The 22135-nt window shown below is 40.1% G+C and overlaps 1 protein-coding gene across 3 annotated transcripts in view; it reads right to left on the bottom strand.

Moving 5' to 3' along the window:
• PCMT1 (protein-L-isoaspartate (D-aspartate) O-methyltransferase) overlaps window positions 1-20473 on the bottom strand; it is a 44907-nt gene extending 24434 nt beyond the window's left edge. For all 3 annotated transcript variants that reach the window (XM_059400939.1, XM_059400937.1, XM_059400938.1), the window contains exons 1-3: window positions 20160-20473; window positions 6028-6132; window positions 4388-4419 (exon numbers count right to left, since the gene is read on the bottom strand). In XM_059400939.1, coding sequence (XP_059256922.1) covers window positions 4388-4419; window positions 6028-6132; window positions 20160-20388 — 366 coding nt within the window. In that variant the 5' untranslated portion in view covers window positions 20389-20473. The remainder of the gene's footprint in view (window positions 1-4387; window positions 4420-6027; window positions 6133-20159) is intronic.
• Window positions 20474-22135: the final 1662 nt, after the last annotated feature.

Below are 22135 nucleotides of genomic sequence, written 5' to 3'. Positions count from 1 at the left end.
ACTCAGTCAATGTGGTAACAACTAGATCACTCTATATTAAAGGCCTAATTTTCTCTTTGTAATCAGTAATATGTACAGTAATAATTTGAGACTTGAACACTTTTGTTCCAATAACCTTCCCCTAAATTGTTTTAATTGATGATCTCTGCCCAATTCAATCATTATATTGATGACTACAAAATAATAATTTTTTAAAAAGTTCTATTATTCCCTCCATATGTATTAATTGCCATTCTTCTTTTTTTCATTTTTGTCTCTGACTTGCTTTTTTAAAAAATCCCTATGAACTCATGTATTTTTGTTTCTTAATTCACAATGTTATAATCCATTATCTTCATTATCTATCATTTTTCAATTTTCAAATTGTCTACAATTTGATCTCTGGGAATCTCTTCAAACCTGCTCCTATGTCCTTCCAACATCACCTCATAAACCTTTGAGTACTTCCTCACTTTCTAGTATTCAGTTACTTCTCCAAGGAGCTCTAGTCTCGTTTAGTGAGAAATGATATTGAGGATTCAATATCTGCTCACATCTACCGGGCTGCCATTTTAACAGGTTGCTTTTAATCTCTTGCCCAATGCATACAGCACATTTTCAATTAAGACTCTGGAAAATACTCCAGGATTATAGATACTTCTAAGCAAGTCTGTGATTTCAAAGTTCATTAAACAGAGATGTCATTTCTCTCTGCTCTTCACTTTCTGTTTTTCTTTAAACACTTCTCAGATCTATGCAATAAATGATACAAAATCACAAATGCTTGTTCGCATAACACAATCATTACTGTTTTATTCTCCTCACATCCTGGTTCAGCAAGCATCAAAGGACAGTGTAGTATTACTGTTTGTACATACATACATACATATAGATGCACTGTGTGACTATATACATACACATAAATACACACATTTTCCTTATTAAGAGACAGCGGTAAGGATATATAAGTGATTAAAAAATGCATCCTTTTTAGCTGCCTGCGTGGCTCCCAGTGGGTTAAGCATCTGCCTTCAGGGCAGGTCATCATCCCAGGGTCCTGGGATTGAGTCCCACATCTGCCTCCCTGCTTAATGGGGAGTCTGCTTCTTCCTCTCCCTCTGCCTCTCTTCCTGCTTGTGCTCACTTGCATGTGCATGCTCTCATTCTCTCAAATAAATAAAATCTTTAAAAGTAAATAAATAAAATAAGTAAATCAATATTTTTAAAAAAACAAAACTATTCCTATTCCATGGTCAAAAAACACAAAGAAGTGGGCATCTGGCTGGCTCAGTCAGAGAAGCATGCAACTCTTGATCTTGGAGTTGGAGAGTTCAAGCACAGAGATTATGTAAATAAACTTAAAACAAGAGAGAGAATGAGAAGAAAGCAGAAACTGGTAACATGTAGAGGGTACAGAGTGAAAAGGAGATCTCACTTTCAATACCAACCCTCTAATCATCTACTTGTGACCTTAGAATAAACCGTTTTTAGTTTTCATGCCTAGAGGAAGACATATGTGTGTATGTATATGTGCAGATTTGATTTTCGTATATTATAGAATACTATAAATACTCTTCTGTACTCTACTTTTATACTTAATATTTCCTGAACATCTTGCCATATTGGGACTTGCAGAGATTCCTCATTTAACAACTTTGCAGTATATCTCACTGTATGGATGTACTACAATTATTAACCATCCATTATTAGTGGACTATCAATGATCACTATTTTTTTTCCCTTTATAACTAATGGGAACAATGAACATCTTTAGTCATTTTGTACCTATAAAAATATACCATAGGATAAATATCTTGAAATAAAACTGAAGAGTGAAAGGTTTATCTATTTCACATTTTATAAATTTGCCTAATTGCCTTCCAACACTATCAATTTCCTCTCAACAAAAAAGTATGTAACTGTTTCCCTCTTTCCAATATAAAGTATTAAACTTTTTGACCTCTGACAATCTGATAGGTGAAAAATGGTACTTCACTACAATTCTAATGTGTGATTTACTAAGCATATAAATATAAATGAAAATGACGTTTTTTTTCATTTGTTTAAGCGCTAATGTCATCTGTATTTCTTTTTCTATGAACTATCATTCTTGTACTTTGTACTTTAACTACATTCTTTTGGGTTCACCAGTCTTTCACTTCTTACTTTACAGGATACACACCCACATTTGTATATGGAAATATGCCCTAGATTGTTGTATGTATTATAAATATTTCCTGGGGTGCCTGGGTGGCTCAGTGGGTTAAGCCGCTGCCTTCGGCTCAGGTCATGATCTCAGGGTCCTGGGATCTAATCCCGCGTCGGGCTCTCTGCTCAGCAGGGAGCCTGCTTCCTCCTCTCTCTCTCTCTGCCTGCCTCTCTGCGTACTTGTGATCTCTCTCTGTCAAATAAATAAAATCTTTTAAAAAAATAAATAAATAATTATTTCCCTCAGTTTTTCTTCTTTTAATTTTGCTTGTAACATCTTTTTCTCTGCAGAAATCCTAAATTTTTATGTTGCAAAATACATGTTTTTAATGGCTCCTCTTTTGTCATGTTTTATAAAGTCATTTCTAGAGGCACCCGGTGGCTCAATCGTTAAGCGTCTGCCTTTGGCTTGGATCATGATCCCAGGGTTCTGGGATGGAGCTCTGCATCAGACTCTCTCGCTATGTCTCTGTCAAATAAATAAATAAAATCTTTAAAAAATAAAAAGTCATTTCTAGGGGCACCTGGGTGGCTCAGGCTCTTGATTTTAGCTGAGGTCATGATCTCAGGGTCATGAGAGCCCCACACCAGACTCCACACTCAGCAGGGAGCTGACTCCCCCCTTCCCTCTAAAATAAATAAATAAATCTTTTGAAAATAAATTTAGAAATAAAGTTTGTTTGTTTGTTTGTTTTAAGATTTTATTCATTTGTTTGACAGAGACAGCAAGAGAGGGAACATAGGCAGGGGGACAGTGGAAGAGGGAAAAGCAGGCTTCCTGCTGAGCACGGAGCCCAATGTAGGGCTCAATCCCAGGACCCTGGAATCATGCCTTGAGCTGAAAGTAGACACTTTACAAGTGAGCCGCCCAGGCACCCCAAGTCATTTCTATTTAAAGTTCATAAATAATGATTTTCCTATATTTTCACCTAGTGTAATTATCAGTTCATCATAAATATATGTAAATTTATTTTAATATAAAGAAGGCTTTACATTTAAATAAGAGCTTCTCCAATCCCAAATACTCTCAGAGAATCAGAAAAGCTATTGTTCTTCTCCCCCAAAACCAACAGAGTACTCATTCAAATAACTGACATTTAAAACCCAAGAAAATTCCCAACAGATTAAAAGTGCCAGATAACTTAAAATAGGTCCTTCTCAAAGTTATATAAAGCTTCATAGCTGCTATACTTGACCAATCCCTAATGGATTTTCCAAATAAGATATAAAATAAAAGAAATAATATTCAACTTAGATTTTTTAAATATATCCATTGTATTATTTATAATAGTCTCTTCCTTGGGGCACTTGGGAGGCTCAGTCAGTTAAGTGGCTGCCTTTGACTCAGGTTCCGATCCCAGGATCCTAGGATCGAGCGCCCCATCAGGCTCCTTGCTCAGTGAGGAGCCTGCTTCTCTTTCTGTCTGCTGCTTCCCTGGCTGTGCTCTTTCTCTCTGATAAATAAATAAAATCTTAATAAAATATATTCTTTTCCTTAATTTGTTCATCACTAAAGAACCTTTTATATCCCATTTTTATATGATTAGATAATAATGACAACCAACAAAAACTTTAATGACAATATCGACCAAGAAGACTTCTCTCTATATGTCATGTATTAAGAATAAGAGGTTCGGGGCGCCTGGGTGGCTCAGTGGATTAAGCCTCTGCCTTCAGCTCAGTTCATGATCTCAGGGTCCTGGGATTGAGCCCCACATCAGGCTCCTTGCTCAGTGGGGAGCCTGCTTCCCCCTCTCTCTCTGCCTGCCTCTCTGACAACTTGTGATCTCTCTCTCTCTGTCAAATAAATAAAATATTTTTTAAAAAGGTATTTATTTAAAACAAAAACGGTTCATTACCAATCTACATAACTCATAGATGATAAAATTGATCTAATTACAAATTCAACTTTTTTTTTTTTAAGATTTTATTTATTTATTTGACAGAGAGAGATCACAAGTAGGCAGAGAGGCAGGCAGAGAGAGAGAGAGAGGAGGAAGCAGGCTCCCTGCTGAGCAGAGAGCCCGATGCGGGACTAGATCCCAGGACCCTGAGATCATGACCTGAGCCGAAGGCAGTGGCTTAACCCACTGAGCCACCAGGCACCCCAAATTCAACTTTTTTAAAAACCCTTTTTAATGAAGAAACATCTTAGAGGGAAAATGGGATCAATTTATCCAAATGACCAAAGTCAACTTACCATGTGTGGAGCACTGATTGTTGCTTGGAAACCTGCAAAAGAAGAAGAGAACTACTGACACATTCAGCTGCAAAAACATACCAGATACTCCACATAACTCCTTTCCTAACATTCACAAATTCTTTTTCATAATAATATGTTCTGTTTTTATGATCTCAAGAAAATAAAACTTTTATTTTGCATTTTAGAGTACTGTCAAGCAGCAGTTAAAATGAGAAAATACAACATGCCAAAGGCTAATATGCTCATTTAGTACAACACTCCCACTATTTCCAAAAATTTCTTCTGCCACAGTTAGCTAACATACAGTTGTCAAGAAGTTGAGTTGGTGTTTATGACTTGTTTTCTCTCCAGGTTTATAAAAAGAAAATAAACTTCTATATATATATATATATATCAGGCATGCAAAATCTCTGAAAATTACCTCCTATTTCTGGCAACTTATTGGGCAACTGGCAATCAGAGTAGCTTGAGACTAAAAAACTATCTCAGTTTACTCTATATACTATTGCGTGATGGTAATTCATAATCTTTTCTCAGTTTTTAGCTTTCAAGTTTTTTCTTCCAGTGCTGCTTTCTCGAAACTTATTTACCTGCTTCTGCATCTGAAGCAATTTTCACTGAGCGGTGGTAGCAGGTGCCTTCGGGGTTCAGAAGCTCCCCAGGATCTTCTCTGCTGTTAGAGTGCTTCAAAAGAAGAAAGCATGGCAGCTGGCAGACAGAATCCTGAGGCCCTTCTAAGCCTCAAAGGCGCCCACTGCCAAGGCTCAGCAGTTCATCAAAACCTGCTTCAGGAGAAGGAGTTAAATACCGAACTTACTAAAACCAAGCACAAACCAAAAAATTCAGGGCAAGTGAAGCAGAGAAGTCAGTAACCACTTAATTATACTTATTTCCTTTAATATTCATTTACAAAATTGATGTTAATGTCAAAAAAACTTTAGTCATTAAGGCCCTAAAGAAAGCTCAGCACTCAGCTTAAACTTAAATTTTCATTAAAAGTATGTTTCAAGGGGCGCCTGGGTGGCTCAATGGGTTAAATAAAGCCTCTGCCTTCGGCTCAGGTCATGATCCCAGAGTCCTGGGATCGAGCTCCACATCGGGCTCTCTGCTCAGCAGGGAGCCTGCTTTCCCTCCTCTCTCTCTTTCTCTGCCTCTCTGCCTACTTGTGATCTCTGCCAAATAAATAAATAAATATTTTTTAAAAAAGTATGTTTCAAGAAAAATATTTAAAATATTCTTTATAGGGGCGCCTGGGTGGCTCAGTGGGTTAGGCCTCTGCCTTCGGCTCAGGGTCCTGGGATCGAGCCCCGCATCAGGCTTTCTGCTCAGCTGGGACCTGCTTCCCCCTCCCTCTGCCTACTTGTGATCTCTGTCAAATAAATAAATAAAATATTTTTAAAAAAATAAAATAAAACTCTTTATATATACTATATATAGTTTGAAAAAACAGAAAAAATACTTAATACATAACATCATTTTATTGAAAATGCCTGTTTGGAATTATGACACTTAACTGAGGCATAAAATTCACACTAGCAAGGTAATAATAAATATCTGTGTCCCAGTCCATTTTTACTTAACAAAAATTATACAGTAAGTGAGCAAAAACGTGACATTTTGAGAAGTCCAGACCTTACCTATTGATTGTGGAGAATCCATATAAGGATTACATTTTGCATAGTGGGAACGGTCTGTGGCCAGCATTACTTCAAATACTTTATCTGTTTTGATGATTCCATTTTCTGAAATGAATGAGGCAAACATTTTAAGCTAGGAGTGAGATGCCTAGATGTACTTTAGAATTTACTTTGGTTGCACTGGAGAGCAAGATTGGAAGTTGTTGCAATGGCCCAGGTAAACACAACCTGGTCTTCAGTGATGACACAAGGATGAAGAAAAGTAGATGGATTTGAGTTATATTTAATAGATAATATATACCTAACTAACTAGCTTTGTAGGAAAGATAATGGGTAATGGTTCAGATGCACTGATTTGCAAACACTGATGTGCATACACTGATTTGCAAAATCCTGGAAAAGCAGCAGAGTTAAGGAGGAAAAGGATAACTTAGTTATTTGTTAGTGGCTATAAACCATGCAAGTGGAGATATACAGCAGTCCACTGAACACGTGGCTCTGGAGCTCAGGAAAGAGATCTAGGACAGTGATATAGACTTCTAGTAATATAGATGGTAACTGAAGCAATGAAAGTGAACTCAAGCAGTCAGGGAAGAATACACAAAGAAGAAAAACAAAAGCAAACATTGAAGAGATGTTCAAAGGAAGTGGAACCTTCAAAGATTATGACAAAAAGCAGCTACGTGATGAAAATCAAGTAGATAAACTGTTACAAAGCCCAAGAAAGCAAGGTCAATGATTATATTTGGCTCCCCCAATGAACTATAAATTCTTTGAGATTAAGTATACTATGTTAAACTCAAATAACCCTCATGGTACCATACACAGTTATTATTCAGTAAAGTCCTTATTAACTCACTCAATATGCTTATTGACTGTCTAATACATACCAGACACAATGGTACACAGGATTATTATATAGGATTAAAAATAAACAAGATAACATAATTATAATTTTACAATGTAAATAGGTGAATTATATAGTATAAAAGTATACTTTAGTAAAGCTGTTTAAAAAATAATTCAAAGGAGCCTGTGTGGCTCAGGTTTTTGTTTGTTTGTTTGTTTGTTTTTAAGATTTTTAGAGTAGGCAAGGGGCAGGGGGTGAGCAGGCTTCCCGCTGAGCAGAGAGCCTGACATTGGGCTCGATCCCAGGACCTTGGAATCGTGATCTGAGCCCAAGGCAGAGGCTTTAACCCACCCAGGCACCCTGGGTGGCTCAGCTGTTTAAGCGTCTGACTCTTGGTTTTGGCACAGGCTAGTTTTGGCACATGATCTTTGGGTCCTGAGATCAAGCCCCACCTTGAGCTCCATGCTTGGCAGAGTCTGCTTGTCCTTCTCCCTCTGCTCCTCCGCTTGCTTGCTGAATCTCTCTTTCTCCCTCATAAATAAATTTAAAAATTTACAAAAAATTCAATGGGACTACAAGTGGCATTAAGAAGCTTTGATTCTGGGGAAGAATGAAAAGGAAATAGGGAAAGAATGGTAACTTCTAGGGCACCTGGTGACTCAGTGGGTTAAAGCCTCTGCCTTCAGCTCAGGTCATAATCTCGGGGTCCTGGGATCAAGCCCTGCATCAGGCTCTCTGCTTGACAGGGAGCCTGCTTCCTCCTCCTCTCTCTCGGCCTGCCTCTCTGCCTACTTGTGATCTCTGTCTGTCAAATAAATAAATTAATTAATTAAATGGTGCCTTTTGGTGCAGCAATAAAGGAAAAAGAGAATTAAGGATCCTGTAGAAACAAGAGTAACAAGATGTGCCGACTCCTCCCCTTTTCCCAGTACTACTCCTAATATATCACCATCCATTAAAGAAACTGCAAGTCACTAAACTAAAAAAAAAGGTGTTCTGGAACTGTGTCCACAAAATGTTCAAAAATAGGAAAAAGAAAAAACCCAACTCCATTCAAAGATACTGTAAAAAAGAAAACAAAATGCAAATCAAAACATTTCAGCTGAGGGGCACTTCGTGGCTCAGCAGGTTGAGCATCCAACTCTTCATTTTGGCTCAGGTCAAGGTCTCTGGGTCACAAGACCAAGTCCCACCCACCCACCTTGAGCACCAAGCTCAGCAAGAAGTCTACTTAAGATTCTTTCCCCTCCCTGCTTCTGCTCTCTAGAATAAATACACAAAATTTTTTAAAAAATAAAAACGAAAAACAAGGGGTGCCTGGGTGGCTCAGTGGGGTAGGTATCTGACTTTGACTCAGATCATGATCTCATGGCCGTGTACCAAACCGCACTCAGTAGGGAGTCTGTTCCTCCCTCTCCCTCTGCCCCTCCCCCTGGCTCATGCTCTCTCTCTCAAATAAATAAAATATTTGAAAAATTAAAATTTAAAAAACACAGGGGCGCCTGGGTTGCTCAGTGGGTTAAAGCCTCTGCCTTCAGCTCAGGTCATGATCTCAGGGTCCTGGGATCAAGCCCTGCATCAGGCTCTCTGCTCGGCAGGGAGCCTGCTTCTTCCCTCTCTCTCTGCCTGCCTCTCTGCCTACCTGTGATCTCTATCAAATAAATAAATAAAATATTAAAAAATTTTAAAAAAACATATCAGCTGATTTAACAGAAACAATAATTTTAAAACTATACTCTAAGAAAAACAGCAGAAAGTAAGTGAAAGTATTACCAGGAAGAATCAACCTCACAACATATACTAATAAAACTATCAGACTTTAGGGGCGCCTGGGTGGCTCAGTGGGTAAAGCCGCTGCCTTCGGCTCAGGTCGTGATCTCAGGGTCCTGGGATCGAGTCCCACATCGGGCTCTCTGCTTGGCAGGGAGCCTGCTTCCTCCTCTCTCTCTCTCTCTCTCTCTGCCTGCCTCTCTGCCTACTTGTGATCTCTCTCTCTGTCAAATAAATAAATAAATAAATCTTAAAAAAAAAAAACAAACTATCAGACTTTAGAGGCACCTGGTGCCTCTGCTAGTTATGTGTAAACTCCTGATTTCAACACAGGTCATGATCTCAGGTTAGTGAATGGAGCCCCACAGTGCTGGGTGTGGATTCGCTCTCCTCCTTCTGCCTCTCTTCCCCCTGCCCCTGCACCCAAGCCTGGCTTGGGAGCACGCTCCCTCTAAAACAAAAACAAGCAACAACAACAAAAAAATACCATCAGACTAAAGGCATGGGGAAAAAAAATCCTCAGAACCTCAAGGGAAAAATTACCTAATAAGGGTTAAAAAAAAATAAGGGTTAAAAAAAAAAAAGTTAGGCAACCATCAGACTTCCTAAGAGCAAAATTCAAATCAAAGCAAGAATGAAGTAACATTTTCAAGAAATTCAAGAAAACAAAGTGCAGGGGCACTTGGGTAGCTCAGTCAGTTAAGCATCTGACTCGGTTTCAGCTCAGGTCAGGATCTCAGGGTCCTGGGATCAAGCCCCAGATCAGGCGTGGCATTCAACGGGGAGTCTCCTTGAGATTCCTTCTCATTCTCTGCCTGTCCTCCGACCCCACCCCATACTTACTCACACTCTCTCAAATAAATAAGTAAATCTTAAAAAAGGGGGGGGGCAGAAAGAGAGAGAGAGAGAAAGGAAGGAAGGAAGGAAGGAGGAAAGAAGGAAGGAAGGAAAGAAAGACAAAAAGAAAGAAAATGCAAATCAACAATTAAAAGAAGCAAAGTACTGAGGCACCTGGCTGGCTTAGTGAATACAGCATGCAACTCTTGGTCTTGGGGTCATGAGTTCAATCACCACACTGGGCATAGAACTTACTTTAAAAAAAAAAAAATTTAAAACCCCACAATAACAAAAAAACAACAAAAAAAGAAACTACCACTACATTCAACAACTTGGATAAATCTCAAAAGTACCAATCTCAGTGAAAGAAGTCAGACAAGGAAACTATACATTATATAATTCCATTTATATCTAATTCTAGAAAAGTCAAAACCATAGTGGCATAAGGCTGATCTATGATTGCTAGAGACAAGGGGTAAAAGGAGTAGATTAATTGCAAAGGCGCATCAGGAAACTGTAGGTAAAAGAAATGTTCTTTACCAGAGATCAGCAAATTTACATAAAAGTCCAAATAGTAAATATTTCAGGCTTTGCAGACCAAAGTCTCTGTTGCAAGAACTCAACTGTCAGTGTAGTATGGGAACAACCACAAACACCACCAAACAAAAGCTGTATTAAGAAAACTTTTACAACTAAAAACAGAGAGTTGGGGTGCCTGGGTAGCTCAGTCGGTTAAGTTGTGACTCTCGGTTTCAGCACAGGTCACGATCTCAGTATCCTGGGATCATGCCCCACTTTGGGCTCCATGCTCAGCCAGGAGGCTGCTTCAGGATTCTCTCTCTCCCTTCGCCCCTCCCTCGGGCACTCACGTTCTCTCTACATAAAATAAATAAATACATCTAAATAAATAAACAGGGGCACCCGGGTGGTTCAGTTGTTTTAAGATCTGCCCTCTGCTGGGGTCATGATCCCAGGGTCCTGGGATAGAGCACTGCATCGGACTCCCTGCTCTATGGGAAGCCTGCTTCTCCCTCTCCCATCCCCCCTGCTTGTATTCCCTCTCTCACTGCGTCTCTCTCTGTCAAATAAAGAAATAAAAATCTTTTAAAAAATAAATTAAATAAATAAATAAATACAGACAGACAGACAGAAGACAGTAGACCATATTGGCTTGTGCAGTGTAGTTTCCTGACCCTTGTTCTGTATCATTAGGGTGTTGTTCTGTATCATTAGGGTGTTGGGTTACAGAACTATATTTTCCAAATTGTAATATATTTTTTAAGTGTGCGTGGGGGGGGGGGTCAGAGGGCGGGGAGAAAGAGAGAGGACAGTTAGTGCATGCAAACATACACACACCCACGATGGGGAGCAGGGTCCAGACCCGGCATTGTTGGGCTCCATCTCACAACCCTGAGATCAGAACCTGAGTCGAAATCAAGAGTCAGACACTTAACTGAGTCACCCAAGCACCCCCTGAATGGTTTTTTCCCCCAAAGATTTTATTTATTGAGGAAGCGAAGGATAAGCAGGCTCTCCGCTGAGCAGAGAGCCCCACACAGGGCTTCCATCCCAGGATGCCAGGATCATGACCTGAGCTGAAGGCAGACGCTTAACCAATCAAGCCACCCACTCAGTTAAAAACCAAATGGTTTTTAAAAGCATGCCACTATTTATTAAAAAGCTGAACACATCAAGGCTTAGAATCAAGCTTTATTAGACCATTATTGGGTGGTTTCCAAAAATTCCACCACAAGATTCTTTTTATTTTTGCCCCAAATTCTGTATTTTGAAAGATGCCTAAACTAAGCTACATTTAATAAGTCATTTTGCCATTTTTGGTAATTTGACATATACAACTACCAGTGCCCTGAAATGTTTTTATCAAACAGCAAAATAATTTAATGTTTCACTTTTGGTGGTGAGCCTAATTACGAGTAAATGTGTAATTACCATTAGGCTCTCTAAAACAGTGAACAGCTTTAGAACCACCCATACCCAATCCTCCTGCGCCCTTGGGACCAAGGACCTTAATTAAATAATTATAATAATGGCTAATGTTGGTCCAAATATGCAAATGATCCAAAGGAGAAGTCAGCAGGATTCTAAAAGGAGAATGCAATAGAATCCAAGCCATAAGTCAAATAATAAGAAACTTGAAAAGATTAGAGCCATGATAAATGTCTGTTTCTCTTTTCTACTTGTGGGATGGTAGAAGGCTGCAGAGGGAGATAAATACCATGGAAAAAACAAAAATGTTTTAAGAGTCATGATTTAGATATGAAGAAAACTAAAATGTGACATGATTTCAAGCAACTGATCAAATGTAAAAAACAAGGGAAAATATCTGACTATTCCTCTACAATAGTTGGGGGGAGGTGGGTCTGTGATGTTGGAAACTCATAGTAGGGAATAAACTCATAGCAGAGTACATAACTCAGCCAAGTGTTGACATAGTCATACAATTGATGACTTAAAAATCAAGAAAATACAGAAAATTTATTTACTGCTGAGGACAAAATACAAATTATCAACTTTGACAATGTAAAAGAGCCACTAATAAGTTGGAAAATAAGGGGGAGAACTCCCTAGTATCCTTTCTTACAAAGTAGAAGAGTTACCAGAGATAGTGTTAGTTTATAAATTATGAAAAAAGAACTGAGGTTAAAGTATATTACTAAAAGTTGGAAAGGTCCACAAAAAAGGAAGCAAAAAATTACGATATAACTATATGAGGGAGAGCTGGGTTTGTAGTGTTAAACATTTCACCAGCTTGGCAGGAGGTCAACAGATAATGTCTGAAGTTGATAAAACACAAATGACAGTTTAACCACATTATTTAAAGACATGAAGATAATCACCAGAAAAAACAAAACAAAACAAAATGTAGTTAAAAGTGGTTCTCTCTAGGCAATGAGTCTAGGGGTAGGGAGGAATGGAGCCAAGCAATTGTGATTTTTCAATAAATACCCTTGTGTAGGATTTTATACTTTAACCATATACATATATTACTTGACTAAAAATTAATTTTTGGGGCACCTGGGTGGCTCAGTTGTTAAAGAGTCTGACTCTTGATCTCCATTCAGGTCTTGATCTCAGGGCTGTGAGTTCAAGGCCCACACTGGGCTCCACGCTGGGTGTGGAGCCTACTTAAAAAATAAATAAATAAATAAATAAATTTTAATAATCTTTTTTAAAAAATAAAAATTAATCTTAATTCTCCCAACCTTGTTATCATAGATTGTACATATTTATATAAATGTATACACAATACACACACACACACACACACACAGCCCTCCAATTAGCAAGATGCAAGATGTGGCAGGGGAGTCCTCCTTCACAGTGGTAGAATTTTAATTGGGCGCATTATCTAGCCCCTCTGTAGTTACACATAGTCTTACAATTAAGTTCTTGTCAACAGAATATACACAGAAATTACGTATTTGCAACTTCCAGTTTATCCCCTTGAAAAGGAATGGGGTTTTTCTCTTTTCCCATTCTTTTCCCCACTGGCTGGAATATGGAAATGATGGAGGTAAACTATCTTCAACCTTGCAGATAAAGGAAAGACTTTAGGAAGCACAAGAGAGGTGGAACACAGGTCTTCAATGCTTTGGAACCACCATATTATCTCTGAACTGCTTATGCTTGGGTTGTTAGAGGAGATAGAAACTTTCATTTTGTTTCAGCCATTGTTACTGTGGTCTGTTACAGCAGCTGAACAGGTACCCTAATGCACACAGTATATGAGGAGGAAAACAAGATCTGTCTGGAGAACAGGACTGGAACTGGAGCATGGGAATAAGTGGTATAAGACCCTAAAGAGGCCTGAAATCTGAGCAACAGGTGTTTACACTTGATATAGTAAGCAATATGAAGCCTGGGCAGGCAAGCAACCTAACAGAAAACAGTATACTAGGGAAATGAGCATAATGTGTAGAATGGAGCCGAGGGGAGGGAAAGAGGGTGAGACAACCCATCAGACACTTGGAGGTCTATCATTCCAAGTGTGGACTAAGAACACTGGCTGGGAGAGTACCGATGAAAGTAATAGTGAAGTGATGACTAAGAAAATACGTAAGAACTGCTGAGTTAATGTGGTAATAGTCTAAAAGAATCAAGAAATACTCCAAGATTTTTGATCCAGGAGAACAGAAGAATGGAAGCAACCCTGGCAAAAATGGAAAGGATGAAAGCCTGTGCTGACATGAAGCACTGAACACAAGAGGGAAAAGGTAAACTGTCACTGACTTCAAACAACTTTCTCTAATCTTGCTACAAAGTTACATCTCAATAAAAGAAGTATTGCATTATATTATATTACTTTATTTGACCTGAACAGTTGTTAACCATCTACTCTATATTCCTTCTCAATTATCATCGTGCCAGGAAAAACAGTAAAAAATGAACAAACTGGTCACCTTTTACTTCCTCTCTAGAATGATTAGGCATAAAAGGTAAGCAGAGCTTGAGACACTTTCAGTATACAAAGTTTGAGAGAGATTAGTTTTAAATTCATACTATAATCAAAGAAGAGTTTCACATGATGGCTAATTATGATAAAGCGTATCATCTAAGTACCAGAGATTATTTAAAAATACAATTTTTTTTTACTAGAGTTGTTAAATCATTATGTTGTACACTTGAAACTAATGTAGCACTCTGTGTCAGATAATTTAGAAAGAAAAAACACATCTTTCCTGGGACTGCTATCACTCCAAAAAGATACATAAAGTTAACTATTTGTTTTGACACTATTTCTTAAAGGAAGATGTTCCCTGGACTCCTCACATTTGACAAACTAAAATGCTATACAGATTTCTAAAATATAAGTAACCAAATGTTAACTTCTGTCGCTCTCTTCCTAACATACATAAGGGTGTGCACCCGCCCGCGTGCATGTTGCCCTGCAGCTGATTTTACAGAATCCATGATGCAACTGAAATCAGTCCTTAGGAGTTTAATGTACAGTTAAAGCTGATGACAGATCTCTTCTATGATATCCTTTACAGAAAAATGGTCAACCATTCCTTGCTTCAACATATTCTGCAACAGAAAACATTATTTTTCAAAGCCAACTCTTTGATTGTTAGGATAGCTTTGTGAATACTTCGTTATAATGAGCCAAGATCTGCCTTCCATTTGTCCTGGTTTGACCCTCAAGTCAGGACATTTTCTTTTCTAAAATATTTAAATATTATTGCTCTCTCAAGCTTCCTCATCGCTAATCAAACCACCTCAATCCCATCAAATCACCGTATAAAATGCTGACTCTATCTGGCCATCTTGATCACCCTTGTCTGATAATCTTTTTTTTTTTTTTCACTGCTACTCTTTAAAGCATGTTGGCCAAAACTAAATGTAATACTAATAAAAAAAAATATGTGGAGGGGCGCCTGGGTGGCTCAGTGGGTTAAGCCTCTGCCTTCCGCTCAGGCCATGATCTCAGGATCCTGGGATCTAGCCCCGCAATGGGCTCTCTGCTCAGCAGGAATCCTGATTCCCCAACCCCACTGCCTGCCTCTCCACCTACTCATGATCTCTGTCAAATAAATAAATAAAATCTTTAAAATAAAATATGTGGAACAGCAAAATGGACTTTAGACCACACGAAATAGAATGTAATACAATCCAGCTAGATCTAGTGCTATCCAATAGAACTTATAATGATGGAAATGTTCTATGTCTGCACTAACAGGTCTAGCCTCATGTGGCTACGAGCTCTTAAAATATGGTTACTGTGACTGAGAAACTGAATTTTAAACTTCACTTAACCTTAACTGATTTAAATTTAAGTAGACTGGCATTAAAGCCCCTCCAATCATATAAATTAGATTCTACTCAATGTACTGTAAGTTTACCTATTAGTATGTACCCATAAGACTTACTTGAAACAAATCAAAATGAGGAGGACTGGACTCTAAATGCGGCCCCCATTTCTGAAAACAATCCCTTAGGATTTTCTTAGCTGGTTTATTTGGCCCATGAACACACATGGTAAAACTACTAGAATATTCTATTTTCCATTAGTTATGCTAAGAATGACACTCTAAATAGCGAAGAAAATAATTCCAATTTCCTAGCAGAAATACGTAAGAATACAAAAACTACACATTATTATAATTCTTATTCAAATACCAAATCAAGGTCTCCACTGAAATGTCTTCTAAGCATCTCAAATACAACATCCCCAAAAATAAATTCGTGCTCTCCCACACCTCCTTCCCACAACCCAAAAGTCCCTGCTGCTCACTCACTCATTGTTTCCAACTCAGAAAATGGCAAATCATTCCAACTGCCCAGGCCCAAAACCTTGCTCTCATATCCTTCACTCCAATCTTTCTCCCACACCCCAAATCCAAATCTAGGGCATGCAATTTTCTCTGCTTGGAATGCCTTTCTCCCGGCTCTATCTGCAAAGCTAGAATTTCTTCCCATCCACCAATTCTGCTCAAGTGACAGCACAGTGAGGCCTTCTCTCCCACAACTGCAAACCTAGGACCCTACACTCCCAATTCTCCTTCTCTACTTTGTGACTTATCATGGGACATACTAAGTATTGTACTTGTTTGCTCCCATTAGAAGTAATCTACGAGAGAGTATTTGTTTTGTTCAGTTTGGTATATAGAAGACAGTTAAGATAGTTAAATATCAGTTGACTGACAAATCCTGTAAACATTGTGGGCTGTGCTAATGACATAATCAAGGATGCAAAATAAAAATAACTGATAGAATTAGAACACTGGACTGAATTTTTTCTAACAAATAAAAATAGGTAAAACAAACAAACAAAAAACAAACCAAATGTTTTAAGTGGCCACTATAGCATTTGAAGTCTATCAGTTAAGAGTTAACCTTATACAAGTGCTCAGGTTTAGACACCCCTGCTCTAGGAGACCACCTTTCTCAACCTCAACTACTCCTGTCCCCATCTTTTCCTAATTTTTACCATGGCTTGATATTATTCCAATAAAAGTAGAAAATAAATTCTAATATAAACATTACCGAAATTGTCACATTTCCTGGATTAAGCAGGCTCATAGTTGTCTTAATTTGTTTTAAGAGCACATTAGCCCATAATTACAAAATAACTATATTCTTCATTTCTATAGACCTGCACTGTCTAAGATGGTAGCCATTAGCCACATATGGCTATTTAAGTTAAATAAATAAAAATCCAGTTCCTCAGTTGTGTTAACCACATTTCAAAAGCTGAATGCCACATGTAGCTCTAGTGGCTACCATATTGAACAGACCAGAGCTCTACTGGGCAGGACTGTTACATTTTTTTCCCTAAAACTTAATTCTAAAGCATAAAACTGATTCCGCTGAAACACTGGCAGAATTTAACCTCAGAAGTTTCAAGTTTCTGTGTCAGTGATTCTCAAAGTGGTCCCCAGACCAGCAGCAGCATTACTTAGGAACCTGTTAAAAATACAAATTCCCGGGGCACCTGGCTGGCTCAGTCTGTGGAGCATGTGACTCTTGAACTCAGGGTTGTAAGTTCAAACCCTGCACTGGGTGTGGAGCCTACTTAAAAAGAATAAATAAAGTAATTTATTTAAAAAAAAATACAAATTCTTGAGCCACAGCAATCTGTTTTAACTAGCTCTCCAGGTGATCCAGGAGGTTCTGAAGCATGTTCAAGTTTTAAACCACTTTCCTAAGTTACTCATGAGTGGTTGTTGGTGCACCTCAGAACATGATCCCAGGGTCCTGGGATTGAGTCCCACATGTCAGGTTCCCTGCTCAATGGGGAGTCTGCTCCTCCATCTTCCTTTGTCCCTCCCCACCAAATAAATCAATAAAATCTTTTTTAAAAAAGTGGTTGTCAAAAAAAAAAAATTGGTTGTCATCATAAGCTATGAAATACTGAGAATACCTTTTCATTCTACAATATGCCATAAATGATATATCAGCTATGAAATCATACATAACCAAATTTCTATTATGACATATAAGGAAAACTCAATAGATATTTTCAATAAAATTATAATATTAAAACTAAAACAATCATGAACTTCGTTTCTTTTAAAATATATACAACCGTAATTTGCTTCCTCTTCCAATTTGCAGATTCTTTTTCACTTCAACACCAACATAACAAATTTTTTTAAGTTCTTTATTTTAATTCCAGTATAGTTAACAGTATAGTGTTATATTAGTTTCAGGTGTACAATAGTGTGCAATAATTCAACAACATAATCACACTTTTATCTTTCTCTAAGAGTCAACTAAAAGCCTTTAAGTTAGGAAGAACACACAACAGTGGAATAACAGGAAAAGGGAGAAATTTTAAAATTTTGTGAAACCCTCACATGAGAAGATAGTGCTTTTATAATAAACTAATAAGTAAAAATGAAATCTATTAGCTAGAATTCAGCAAGAAGTTGAAACTGACATTGTACAAGTGTTACAAGAGGCTTAACAATTTGAACACTCTAATTTCCCGCAATAAATCATAGCTACAGTATGAGACTAAATATTTGCAGTATCAACATCCATGTATGTTAAATAGTTATCATTAAATTTTCTGAGAGAAAAACATCCTTAGAAATTTCAGCTAAGAGGGGCGCCTGGGTGGCTCAGTGGGTTAAGCCGCTGCCTTCGGCTCAGGTCATGATCTCAGGGTCCTGGGATTAAGCCCTATATCGGGCTCTCTGCTCAGCACGGAGCCTGCTTCCCTTCCTCTCTCTCTGCCTGCTTCTCTGCAAATGAATAAATAAAATCTTTAAAAAAAAAAAAAAAGAAAGAAAGAAATTTCATCTAAGAAAAATGCAATGCAATAAAATGATTATAAAACCACTGGGGAAAGAGCTAACTTGACTTACTAAAAGTTTGGCCCAAAAAGGAGAGTCATTAAGAGCCTGATTACAAATTTCTGCCATAGCCAAGTGTCTACTGTGACAAGTTACCAGTGGAAAATTACTTAGTCACAATTTGTGCAATTTGTGAATGTTTTGGATGTGTTCACTAAAACTGTAGGCACTTGATCATTTTTAAGTAATGTTGTTAAAATTTTTATAACATATTGAGTTTATGTGTAATCCACATAAACTAAATCACACTTAAAAACACTGCCTCAGGGGTCCCTGGGTGGCTCAGCTGTTAAGAGTCTGCCTTTGCCTAAGGTCATGATCCCAGGGTTTTTGGATGCAGGCCCCACATCAGGCTCCCTGCTCCTCAGGAAGCCTGCTTCTCCCTCTCCCACTCCCTCTACTTGTGTTTTCTTTCTCACTGTGTCTCTGTCAAATAAATAAAATCTTTAAACATAACAAAAAAAAAGTCTTAAACAACTTCTATATTAAAAAAAAAATACAGCCCCAGCATATATAAACGTCCACTTCCACTCAAGTGTCCTTCCATAAAATGAAGACTGGCAAGGCTTGACAGAATTTTGAATTCTAAACATTCTTCATTAATAAATACAAAGGACACAATTATAAAATGTTTAAATAATGTAATAAAAAATAGTCAAACGTCTAATATTAAGTACTAACCACGTGCCAAATGAGGATATTTATTTCTGTCACTCATCTTGGTATTCCTAGCACAGATCCAAGCATGTAATGTATATTTAATTGCATTTATGAAAAAAGAATGAGTATAAGTTGAGAAGAGTTCCAAAGATTAAAAACACGAAAGTCCTAACCCTCCGGGAAGTTGCAATTCGATTTACGAAACACGACAAACACAAGAAAAGCTAAATAACATATGACAATTAAAAATACCACATGGCAGGATACGATTATTTACAAAGTTGGTGGCAAACAGAGTGATACAAATTCTGACTAGAGTGAAGGGATTACAGACTGCGGTCCTCGATTTTAAAAAAGTAAGTAACACAGCACTCATCTCACCTCAAAATTATCGAAAAGGAAGGAATACAATAACTAAAGAGAATGATGTAAAGAACTTGCCTTGAAATAAACTCCTAACGTTCCACACATACAATTATTTGCTGGATCGAGGACCTCTAACAGCTTCTGAAACACAAGTCTCTCAGGAACAGCATCCTCTGATTATTTCTTCCTCCGCCCCCCACGAAGATTTCCACTGGACAGCCGCCCCAGAAATTTCTCCCAGCATCCGCAATGACAATACTCTCATCTTTCCCTCCCTCCCCTCGCCTGTATCAGACGGCGGCATCTCCCTCCAGAGGAAAAAATGGAGGGCGGGGGAGGCTGTATAGGAAGGAGAGAAAGCTTACAGTGAGGCGGATTAAGGAGGAGGAAGGCGAGACCACGCGGGGGTCAAAGGTGGAGTCCCCTCCGACCCAGCCCAGCCCCTACGCTAGGCCAACATCTCCCCACCCGGAGGGCACGCCCCTCGCCCGCCAGACCCGAACGAGCAGGCGGCGAACTCCAGTGACAGCCCCACCACCTGTGTCGCAACCGCTCCCCCAGGCCCGTGGGGGGACGCTTGCCCCTGCCCCACCAAGAGCGGCCCGTGGCTCTTTCTCTACTCTTCCAGTTCACGTCGCCAATGAGTGACAGGTCCCCGGGGGAGGCGATAGCAACGGCACGCCGCTCGACACTGCTGGTGCAACACTGCACCGTACCCTCCAGCCGGCACGGCGCGGGGGCGTAGACAGAGCGTTCCTGACCGCCCAGGGGGACCCAGTACAGGCCTCGCCTGGCCCAGTTGCCCCACATTGGGCGGGGGTGGCACTTACTGCGGAGATTGTGGATTAGCTCCGAGTGGCTGGCGCCGCCGGATTTCCAGGCCATCGCTAAGCACACCCGGAGCAGGTACAGAACCACCTTCAGCGCGGCGACGGTACCCAGCAGCTTCCCCAAGAGTGAGACCACCTCCCACACGGTCACCGCCCCGCTCGCGTCCCCGCTGTAGTCTCCGCTGTGACTGCTGTCGCCGCCGGTGCCGCCACTGCGCGCTCCCGGCATCCCCCGCGGCACGCATGCGCTCTGTGACGCTGTGCGGCCTCGGGTGCGGCGGGGTGGGGCCGCCGGCAAAAGTGGCCGCGTGCACCGCCGCCTGCGCTTGTGGCTGTTGCGGCTGCTGGGGGCGGGCTGGGAACCCCGGCTGAGTCAGCGCCGCCGCCGCCGCCGCCGCCGCCGCCGCAGCCGCCAGTGCGTGCCCCCTCTCTGAGGCCTCGGGATGCGCACCCCCGCCAACTTGCTGAGTTCGCCCTGCGGCCAGGCGGGGCGGACCCCGGCGCAGTCGGTCGCGTGCCTGACTGCGGCCTTGGTTACCGAGCGCCGTGGCACGACGGTGGGACCGGTTCGTGACGCCGCGTATGCCTGATCTGGTTACGCCGCTGCCGGTAACTCCGTAGTCGCAGCCGAGTCAGCTGTTGCGAGCAACGGGTCTGCTCCTATAGCTGTCCAGATTGTTAGACGGTGGGCTTCCTCCGTACTCCTCACCCAACCCAGTTGTCTAATATTTAGGTCCGTTAAAGTAAGAGCTCCGTGTGGTGGAGCCTGAATAATCATAATGGAACCCGAGGGCAAAGGCCCTCTTTCACCCGAGTACTGAGTCTCTGGCTTTGTGACAAGTGCATCAGTGTTTGGTTAGCAGAAACTTTGCGACCCTGGTTTGTTCTCAACTCTAAAGCACACACTCGAAGAGTGGAAGAACACCATAATAACAAGGCTGGGGGAAGGGGTGGAGCGTGGGAATGCTTTGCTCCTGCAAACAGTGCAGTCGGCTAAAATTACCACAGTATCTAATGGAAAATGTTCTTTTCTCCCAATAGTGTGCATTTTCAGCTAATTAATCCCCACAAATTCCACCGTTAGACTGGACACAGCTTTATCGCTATCAGCCCTGCAAGACAGTTCGTTCGGGAAGCTGACTGGGAACATTGCCCGTCACATCCAACTTGCTGCCTCCTAATCAGAATTGAGAATGACAGAATCCAGTTATCATTTAGTCCAATAAACTTTCAAGAACAAAGCAACGTCAAGACCTCTAGGCTACTGCATGAGTAATGATTTTCAAATTCCAGTTCTCATCAGATTTTGTCAAATGAAACACTCAGCCTAAAAACTCAAAGATATACTTGTACATACCTGTTTTCTGGGATTCTGTGACAAAGGAAACCACATTAAAAACAGTGCTCTTGGGGCGCCTGGGTGGCTCCGTCATTAATCGTCTGCCTTCGGCTCAGTTCATGATCCCAGGGCCCTGGGATGGAGACCCACACTGGGCTCCCTGCTCTGGGGGAAGCCTGCTTCTCCCCACCCGCCTCCACCTCATCTCCTCTCTCAATGTCTCTTTCTCTCTGTCAAATAAATAAAAATCTTTAAAACAAAAACAACAACAAAGCAGCATTCTTTATGAGACCAATGCACTGCCTACTGCCCTAAGGAAGCACCTTAGTGTTCTTTAATATTAGAAATAAAATTGTCGATTTGGGCCTCTACTAGTTTTCTATCTAATCTCTGCAATTTTCCAATATTCTAGTTAAAAGAACAAAATGAGTCTACTCTCAACAAGAGCCTGGTAAGCCTCTAAAGCTGATTAGACAGATCACATCTACATGTTGTGCTTCCATAAGCTGTGGGTGTGAACTAGGACTAACTTTTATTTTTATTTATTTATTTTTTAAGAATTTGTTTATTTGTTTGACAGAGGGAGATCACAAGCAGGCAGAGAGGCAGGCAGAGAGAGAGAGGAGGAAGCAGGCTC

The sequence above is a fragment of the Mustela nigripes genome, chromosome 5 (assembly GCF_022355385.1).
Source record: "Mustela nigripes isolate SB6536 chromosome 5, MUSNIG.SB6536, whole genome shotgun sequence".
NCBI lineage: Eukaryota > Metazoa > Chordata > Mammalia > Carnivora > Mustelidae > Mustela > Mustela nigripes.
The sequence above is the reverse complement of the archived record's forward strand: the minus strand, read 5'-3'. Positions and strand labels throughout refer to the sequence as shown.